General features: G+C 39.4%; 1 protein-coding gene across 1 annotated transcript; it reads right to left on the bottom strand.

Moving 5' to 3' along the window:
- Window positions 1-721: 721 nt before the first annotated feature.
- LOC104496880 (protein FAM173B-like) lies at window positions 722-10,005 on the bottom strand. The gene is made up of 4 exons (XM_010140067.1): window positions 9,727-10,005; window positions 7,302-7,439; window positions 6,113-6,163; window positions 722-889 (listed from the first exon to the last, which is right to left on the bottom strand). The coding sequence occupies exons 1-4, from the start codon at window positions 10,003-10,005 to the stop codon at window positions 722-724; spliced, it is 636 nt and encodes a 211-aa protein (XP_010138369.1).
- Between the last annotated feature and the right edge of the window lie 238 nt (window positions 10,006-10,243).

Here is a 10,243-nt window from a genome sequence, read left to right as displayed (position 1 = left end):
TGAAGGTTTCCTTCTTTTGACTCCAGATCTACAGTATAATTTGATTAAGCCAGTTCTCTAAGGCCTTCCTGGTTTTCAGAGGAAACAAAGTTGTACCCTGAAGTACCATATCAGCAAAATTGTAATACATTACCCCAGCAATTGGAAGTGTATCAACATAATCCACACACTGATAACTGAAGTCACAGTTCAGTATTTAATCTTGTAAACTATCAAATTAACATAGCAAGTGATAGAAAAATTGGGGACAACATGACAAGAAAATGCTTACCCAGTTCCCCTGGGTAAATTAGAGCAATTTGCTTTCCATTTCACACTTCAGCCATGGAAATAACAAATACAGCACATTTCCTTATGTAACAAGGAATTCCAAACCTTCAGCTCACCGTCCATCTCCATGTAGTCCCCCAAAAGTAAATGGCCAAAGCAAGAAACAGCACTTTGCTTTACTTTAAAAGCATTCATAAATCTCTCCTTCCCTTGAGGACCATTAGTGTTCCCAAAGCTCCAGACATCACATCATTAATTGTCTCACACCCTCCTCAACAAGTATTTCTGGAGCAATAGGTGGTAACTTCAGTTATTTTAGTGAATATCTGCCTCCATATCCTGGGGCTCCACTCACATTAATCTTGTCTTTAACAGATGAAGTCAAAGCCAGAAGTTTCAATACAAAACAAAATTAGATGTTTAGGATTCTGTCTCTGGTGTAATTTCTAGACTATTTTTTTCCACATTCTCTAGAATGTTTCAAATCATAGGCCCACACAGTATCTATTCCCTCTCCCGCAGTATGATCTGGGATCCAGCAAGGGAAAGGAAAACGACAGGCAATGATTCTGGCATTACACTGAAGTTCTTCCTCCAGCTTCTTCTCCAGCTGTGGCATCTGTTGAGCAACAATAAAAAGCTCTCAGAAGCAGTAAAAACACAGAAGCATGCTCTTTAGAATATAGTTCAAGTATTCAAGGAAGTCCAAGGTTTGAGGAATTAAAAAAATACACATGGTCACTTTGACGCATTGACAAATATGTAAAACCAGCAAACGGTTATTGTGCCTTGATTGGTGAAATCAAGAAAATGGTAACTCTAAGTTCTAAAAATGCAATCAAAAACTGTAGGTAACCTCCTTAGATAAAAACTGCCCAAGTTAAGACAAGACTTTGTATGTTCCAATTCATGTTTCTCTTCAGTGGGATTCTTCTCTGTAGAGAATGAAAGTTCAGCCCCTTGAATTTATGCTGACACCCCAAGTTGCATGAACTATTATACAATACTCAAAGGCCGATGCCTCTCATAATTTCCAGTCTAACCCCAAGGCAGATCCTGGGACACTCAAAACATCACACAGTCAATGACCCAAAGCAAATATTCTGCTCTCACTGTATGGTAAAGCACCGGTAGGTTCAGTGCTACAGAAATTGGGCTTTGTTGGCTCCAGCTTGTTAACAGGCGCTTTTCAAGTCCCTGAAGCAGTACTGTAGGAAACAGCACAGAGAATCACAGAATGCTTAAGAGTTGGAAGGGACCTTTAAAGGTCATCTAGTCCATCCCACTCTGCAATAAGTAAGGACATCTTCAACTAGACCAGGTTGCTCAGAGCCCCGTCCAACCTGACCTTGAACGTCTCCAGGTTCACACAGTCAATGACCCAAAGCAAATATTCTGCTCTCACTGTATGGTAAAGCACCGGTAGGTTCAGTGCTACAGAAATTGGGCTTTGTTGGCTCCAGCTTGTTAACAGGCGCTTTTCAAGTCCCTGAAGCAGTACTGTAGGAAACAGCACAGAGAATCACAGAATGCTTAAGAGTTGGAAGGGACCTTTAAAGGTCATCTAGTCCATCCCACTCTGCAATAAGTAAGGACATCTTCAACTAGACCAGGTTGCTCAGAGCCCCGTCCAACCTGACCTTGAACGTCTCCAGGTATGGGGCATCTACAATCTCTCTGGGCAACCTGGGCCAGTGTTTCACCATCTCACTGGAAAAAATTCTAGTCTAAATCTCCCCTCTTTTAGTTTAAAACCATTACCCTTTGCCTGTCAGGACAGGCCCTGCTAAAAAGTCCGTCTACATGTTTCTTATAAGCCTTCTAAGTATTACAAGGCTGCAGTTAAGGTCTCTCTGGAGCTTTCTCTCCCGCAGGCTGAACAATCCAAGCTGTCTCAGCCTTTCCTCACATGAGAGGTCTTCCATCCCTCTGATCTTTTTCGTGGCCCTCCTCTGGAGCTGCTCCAACAGGTCCACATCCTTGCTATGCTGAGGACTCCAGAGCTGAATGCCATACTCCAGATAAGGTCTTACCAGAGTGGAGTAAAGCAGCAGGACAGAATCACAGAATCATCTGCCTGGAAGAGTCCTTCATGATCAAGTCTAACTGTTCACCCTGCACTGCCAGGGTTCCTAAACTATGTTCCTCAGCACCACATCTACACATCTTTTAAACACCTCCAGGGATGAGGAATCCATCACCTCCCTGGGCAGCCTCCCTCAACCTGTTGTCCATGCTGCTTTTGATGCAGCCCAGGATATGGCTGGCCTTCTGGGTTGTGATCCAAACTGTCAGCCTTTCATCCACCAGAATCAATTCCTTCTCTGCAGGGCTGCTCTCAATCCCTTCATCCCCCAGCTTGTCTTGATACCAAGGATTGCCCTGACCCAGGTGCAGGACCTTGCACTTGGTCTTTGCTGAACCACAGGAGGTTCACATGGGACCTATTCTCCAGCTTGTCCAAGTCCCTCCAGATGGCAACCCATTCCTCTGGTGTCAGCTGCACCACTCATCTTGGTGTCATCTGCAGACTTGCTGAGGGAGCACTTGATCCCACCATGTCACTGATGAAGATATTAAACAGCACTGGTCCCAATACAGACTCCTAAGGGACACCACTTGTCATTGATCTCCAGCTGGACACCGAGTCATTGACCGCTTACTCTTTGGATGCAGCCATCCAACCAATTCCTCATTCACCAAAGAGTCCAGCCATCAAATTCACATCCCTCCACTTTAGCGAGAAGGATGTTGTGAAGGACCGTGTCAAATACCACTGTGCACCTCTCCTTGGATGAAAGCCTAGAGTCTAGACTTCCTCCATTTGCAAAAATTGAGTACATATGAAACCCAGGGGAAGTATCACTGCTTTTCCAGAACAGAGCAACATCCTGCCCAGTTGGTTATCTCCAATAAGTACTCTGCAAATTCTGCTATGGATTAAGTCAGAAATGAATTAACACATTTAGACTTCAAAGACACTTTTTCCCATCCCACATAGTGATTATGTTCTGGAAAAAAAAAAGGAAACTTGATAGATTTAGCCATTTTTGTGCTTGGAAGATTTGACATTATGCTTAAGCAGGTCAGTCACATCCATTTGGAATTCCTTTTATTCTTACATACTGTATCTATCTCAGGGATACAGCAAGCTCCACAGGTTACTCCTATTAGATGTAAAAATATATTTACTTTGATATCATGACATAACATTTCCATACTAAAAAGTTAAAAAGACAGTAATTATTTACAAATACAGTTCGATTCAAGTCAAAGGACGCAGTGTACAAAAAAAAAAAAAAATCACAACAACAGAAAAAACCACAACAGAACAGCATTTAAAAACAAGACTGACTGAATAAAATGTAAATCCAATGGCTGCAGATAGCTTCCACTATCATACACATGCAGGGTATGCCTTTGATGTAACATCCTATTATAGCTACATTTATGCTTACAATGGAATATTTTAGGAAAATTATAGTCATAGATCAAATATATCAAAGAGTTACCTCTGAATATTTTTAAGCATATGCTATGCTCTGGTTTCATCCATAGAGCATAGCTTTTGAACATTTTTGCTACCACACCTTAAATAAACTAGAAAAATAAGTTCACTTTGGTATTTCAAACTGAGTTGAGACACCAGAGGAGACTAAGTTGTTACAGAAATTACAGGTATAGACATAGTCTAATTTTTAATGAGTAATTATGAAAATTAGTGACATATCATGTCTGTATTAGCTCAAAATAGAAAACTTCATTAATACTTCAAACAAAAAGAATTGTATTCTTGAAGCAAACAGTCAAATTATTTTTTAAGCTAAATCTCTCTAACATAGATGTTATAACCATACTGCATGTTACATAAAGCCAGTGTTGGATTTTTTTGGTATGTTTACATAGATACACACTTTAGCAAACCTTTTGCACATTCTATAATCAGTTAAAATACACAGAAACTGCAATCATGAACACTTGGTAAGAATTCTGTCATTCCACCCTAAGCATGTAAAAGTCTCTGCAACTACTCATAAACAAACACACCTTCTCCCAGACACTGCAGCAGAGAGGTCTTAGTGTTCCCTGAAGATCAAAAAATCCAAGTCCTGTAAGCTAATCTTGGATTTGAAACAAGAGCACTGTGTGACAGCATCAAATCAGACCACTATTACTAAAAAAGCTGAAGAGATCTATTGTCCTCACTAAAACAAAAAAGAGAAAAGGCATTTAAGTTTCTAGAAAATCAATTTAGCCCTTCAGGAGGCTAAGCAGTCACAACTTCCAAGTAAATTTAAAGGGCATCATGAGCAAATGAATGGTTGGGGAACACAGTAGTTCCTGTGTTTGGATCTGCTACATCTATGACAGTATTTTTGCTGGATGAGTTTAGGCTAGTATTTACTGAATTTACTGCAGTTATTCTGAGCCCTACAGCTACCCTTTCTATCACAGCTGTTACTAACTTATCCCACTTAATACTATTACATTTAAAGTTAAGATAGTACTTCTGCTAAGTTGACTCACATCTTCACAGTTATTTGTTTATTTCTAGATTACCGAAGTGTCTTCCTTCACCTGCACTTTTCCCCCTCAGTGCAACTGCCGAACTTCTGACTGCAAATTCAAATATTTATAGTGCCCCCTCCTGGAACTCATGCAAGAGAGCACAGAACATCCAAACCTGGCAACGTCCGTAGCACAAGTAACATCATAGCTCTCACTAATATGCTACCCACAAACGCAGGAGAAAAAAACCCATACATATACACTTCAGTTTCCAAAAAGGGTTGCAGTCTGAATCTGAAGTAGGTATTTAATTCCAATGCTGTTAAAGAAAAAGCAGAGAGTAGGGAAGCTTTATCATGCTTCTTGTTGCATCTTCCTGATACTGCTACAGAAACATTATCAGAGTACGCTGTACAGTATAGCATCACATAAAGCTCTTCACTCATTTCATTCCACACCTGCCTTAGCAGAGGAAAAAGCAATATAAAAGTATTTATGGAATATTTCTGTTTCACCCCTTCATATGCATTCAACTTATATAGAAGATTCTAATAATAAATGAAAATACCAGTATTTACATATTTAAAGTTTTCTTTTCTAGTAAAAAGAGAGAAAGAAAACTAGATCAAGCCAAAGTGAACATAAACTGACTCAATTTATCAAATACATCACTAAAGCAACCACTATGCAACTCAATTTCTACACCAGTTAAAAAGTACATATTTTCCCCAGAGACATGATGGATAGAAGCTACAAAGCCTTCCTAAAAGGCAAAGGATCTGTGGACTTGTACTCTAGCAATTAAACACGACATGTTTGTCTCCCTTCCTAAACCCTCACAGTCTAACATGGACAAGGGATTATTTCAACACACCAACTGCTGGCCTATTTGAAGTGATCCAGTTTTTGGAGAACATTAGCAAATGTTCAATACTCTAACAAGCTTCCCAAAAATCAGCTGCAGCAAATTTTCTATTCCATCCTCTCACTTCAAACCCCTCATTTTTTCAGTAAGAAAACATGAAATTTTAAAGAACCAATCTATCACCTTCCCCCAAGCAACTTCAGCACAGCAGTTTTCATTTTGGTCCTGAACTAATGGACAGGAAATACTTCTCAAAAAACCACATACATTATCAGAGCTCCAGTCTGCATACTGTCACCAGTTTTACCAGGTTTCATCATGGACATTAATAAGCAACAAAGAAATATCAAAATATTAGCACCAACTACCTTTGACATTCTGCAGGTTGGTTCATTATGCAGTTGAAGGTACTAACACTGAATGCCTCAGTATTTAAATAATTAAACAATGCAAAAATAATTAACTTACCATTTGAGGTACCCCAAAAACAACAACATTCGTATAATGGGAAAAAGAAACCTAAAATAAAGTTCAAGAGGAAGCGTTAATGAAAATACATTTTTACTTGGATAAGTTCTCACCATTCTTTTCCCCTAATCCCTCTAGCTGCATTCCTTTCAACAGGGATTTAGACCAAAAGAAGAAAGAAGATCCCACATCAACTTTTCACCAGACAAATTTCCACTTAAAGACAACTTTATATTGCTGAACAGCAAACAAGTTCTACTGCCTGGCCAGGACTATGGCATCAATTCTAGATGAAAGTATTGATTTAGAAAATACCTAAATGATTTTACTCATGGCTAAGTTTTTTTGACAATTACTGTATATATTTAAATGAAGTAGGTTTTAAGTTTGCCCCACTTTTGTTAAATGTTAGCTAGCTATAAAAATTTGTCAGCCATTCCCATGCCTGGATTCTTCCAGTCAACGACATCAAGTTTCCTATGCCCCTCTCTGAACAAAGATAAAAACAGTACATTCACACTTTTCCAAAAAATTCCTGGTATCCCCTTCACTCATTACAAAATGCCATTAAACAAACAACCACCACTACCACCAACAAAAAAGCCAAAACCAAACAAACAAAACCCCACAACTTTGACAGGAATAGGAGGAGAGAAGCCCACATAAATATGACCCAAAAAAGCACACCTCATTAAAGAAGCAATTGTGACACAAATCACTTAAAATTGTGAAAAAAAAAAAAAAAGAAATCACAGTCACATTAAGTTACCTTAAAGCAACACTCAAAACCAGGTAACACATTCCACAGCTAGAAAAGAACACGTCTAATGAAGTTATCAGGTAAGATTGTGATCTTGTACATTAGGTGATTAAGAGTCTTGTTACCGATTACACAGAATCAGCTCTCAGTGAAGCCTGATGTTACAGCGCCTACATCCTTGATCAGGCACAAGCATAACATGGTACACTTGAGGAGCCTGTACTGAAAAAGGACAGCACTCTCCCTAAGAGCAAAACCAGCAGAGCTGTGTCTTGGGCTGTCAGTCTAGTTTCTCTGGGCTCAAGTACTTTTCTCAAAGTCCAACACAGCACCTTGTGACCAGTCAGCATTCTAGTTCTTGGAACAGTATTTTCAAATTATGGTAATCTCAAATATCCCAGATTCCTTCGTACATAGCTCACCACTTACCTTCCATAAGTCTGAAATATAAAATCTGGTGTTGTGATGTACCCCATCTCTCCAGGCACGGTATCTGGAGTACCAGACTAGCCAGGGATTTAATTCATAACCAACAGCTTTGAATCCCCTTTTTGCAGCTGCTATCACCTACAAGAAAGAAAATAAATCTTCACTGATAAACAGAGAAAATGTATTCATCTAAACAGGAACACATAGATTTATTTACAATAAAAATCAAAGGAATGAACTTGCATAAATCACTCAGGTTTTAATCCCCAACAGATTAGTAGCATAGTGAACAAAAACTCAAACTACATTTTACTATTATGACTAGTCCCATTGAAATTAATAGATATATTCAGGTGAACAAAATGAACCACATAAACATTCACAGGGCAAAGCTGTAAGCTTGTGGCATGCCTATGACTTACATAAAATTTAACATATTCATGACACTACCTTGGATTAAAGAGTACCAAAATCGAGCGCAGAGATAACAGTGAAATCCACAAGCATAAATACTCAAAATTAGAGCACTTATTTGAAAAGCAGGGATGGGTAGGCACTTGAGAGAGCCCTGAATAAGGGCCAAAATAACCTACCAATAGAAAGAGTATAAAAATAACCAGTTGACCCTCATTTAAAAAAATGTAGGTAAAAAATTTAAATGTAAATTAAAAAAATGAAAAAACTCCACACACAAATCTCACAGTATAGCTTTCATCCAATGCTAAGCTTCACATATCACTTTAAAAAGCAAAAGGTAATTGCTAACAAGTAGATTTTCAAAGACATTCCTCTAACTTATATCCTAACATTTAGAATTGTTGAACTATTACAAATGTCTTCAAATAACATCAAAGCCTACTGATTTTTCAGAAAAAGGGGGGTGGGGGTGGTGGGGCATGAATACAAAAAGGCAACGGTTTCTAGAATGAAGGTTTAAGACATAATTTAAAAGGTTACAAATTGCAGAACAAACAAGGTGAAATCAGGAGGAAGTACACATTTTTTAACAGAGCTTCTCAAGCAGCATGACTTGGACAGTGTGTTTCACACTCTCGACATAATGCATCTTCCAACACGCACACAGCATTTGCAAACATACTAAAAGAATCTGCCTTTTTTACCATGCTTGGAAATAAAACATGGTCATGTTTATCCACTGATTATACCCGATTAAGGGCTAAATATTTAAAAGCATCTGAAGAGAAGCTCAACTTTTTTCAGGACAGATACATTAAGCCTACACCAAGCATTCAATTCTAGGCACCTGGCTCTCCAGTCTTTACTCACCATTTAGGCACACATATAGATACATAAATATATATATTTAAAACCAGAATTAAACACACAGTACCTAGTCAAAATAGATGCCTCAGATGACGGTGAACAGTCAGAAGGCTGAGCAGGGAGGGCACCAGAAACTACAGCTCTCCTGTACCCACATGCTTTTCCCTGTTGACTACTCAGGCACAATTCCTTCCAAGCCACATTTGGATTTCCAAATCAATTTTTTTTGTGTGTGGACAAATGGTTGTCTTATTCCCACAAAATATGGACAAAGGTAGCATTTAAGAAATTATGTGTTTCTATAAAAAAACCACTTCATGTGCCACCCTGCTGCTAAAACTGACTTGAAGCAGATGGTTATGGAGACATTACACAAAACATCACAACTACAAGAAAATCAACACCATCCTCTATATACCCTCACTGCCTCATTTCACAATTTGGGGATCAGACAATGTCCTGGAAGCACAGTATTATTTTGGCTTTGGTGATTCTCACTATTTCTCTTGGTAATCAATCTAATTTCAGCATATTGATTTTGAAGCAAGGCAGCCTCAGACAATGTCCTGGAAGCACAGTATTATTTTGGCTTTGGTGATTCTCACTATTTCTCTTGGTAATCAATCTAATTTCAGCATATTGATTTTAAAGCAAGGCAGCCAGCACTGCACAAAGCTGCAAAGACTACAGATTTGACAATACTGGGATTTTTATTTGTGTAATCCATCACTCATTTCTGATCCTTTGTTCTTCTACCACATTTATACAGTAAGCACAGAGCTGCAACTCACAGCTACTACACACAGTGCTACTTCATCTCACAGCCTCACGTGCTGCAATAAACCCACATGGAATCACAGCTCTTTGGCAATCACAGTACCAATACTTTAATCGCATCTCTTCACATGAACACAGTGCAACTCCCTCCAGCCAACAGGAGGAATTATCATGTTGGACACCACCTTGTCAAGCTGCAGGTAAGACTGGAGAAAAAATACTGATTACTCATCTAAACTGAATGTAAACTGGATGCCAAAGACTAGACGTTCATAAACATAAGAAAACGACAGCAACCATCACTTAGAGGATTTGGCACTTTTTGGAGAGGTGATATAGAAGGCAGGCAATGCTCATAACTTACAATACGGCCATCCCCACTACCAATGTCAACGAGGGAGCCGCTTCTGTTTTCTAACATTTTCAGCACGTTCTGAATCTGAGCAGAAGTTGCAGGAACAAAGGGCAGGCATACTTTCCTCAGAGCTGGGGTCACGAAGGGGGTGACCACAGCATAGAGTGCCACCAAAGTTCCACCGACACCGGCAGTGACCAAGAGCCCCCAGCTCCTCCGTCTGGAGCTGCCCTCATGATCCTCTTGAAGGCCTGCTGTGTGGCTCTCCTCCACTAGCGCCTTGGACATCACACCTAAAGGCAGACACGGTTTTCTCCAACAGCTGTATTATGGGCTCACTTAGAGCAATGTATCAAAGACATAGGGCATAAAGAAAAAAACACCTTATAACCCTTTAGCTGATTCCGAGGCCCTAGAAAAATGTTAGTTACTGCTTCTGAGAAGCTGAAGCACTAGGTTAATCTTTCAGGGTAGGAAAGCACTTTCCACTGAAGACCGCAGCCCTTCCCCCCCGTTCGGGAAGGGC

The sequence above is a fragment of the Buceros rhinoceros genome, unplaced genomic scaffold (assembly GCF_000710305.1).
Source record: "Buceros rhinoceros silvestris isolate BGI_N320 unplaced genomic scaffold, ASM71030v1 scaffold2587, whole genome shotgun sequence".
Classification (NCBI taxonomy): Eukaryota; Metazoa; Chordata; class Aves; order Bucerotiformes; family Bucerotidae; genus Buceros; species Buceros rhinoceros.
This window is presented reverse-complemented; position numbering and strand designations above follow the sequence as displayed.

Bases quoted from the DNA above. Each gene is read 5' to 3' on its own strand.
- LOC104496880 (XM_010140067.1), bottom strand. From the start codon at position 10,005: ATGTCCAAGGCGCTAGTGGAGGAGAGCCACACAGCAGGCCTTCAAGAG. The intron at 6,164-7,301 runs GTAAGTGGTGAG...ACTTTATTTTAG, and splicing joins ATATTTCAGACTTATGGAAG to GTTTCTTTTTCCCATTATAC. The intron at 890-6,112 runs GTAAGTTAATTA...GTTGCTCAACAG, and splicing joins TTTTTGGGGTACCTCAAATG to ATGCCACAGCTGGAGAAGAA.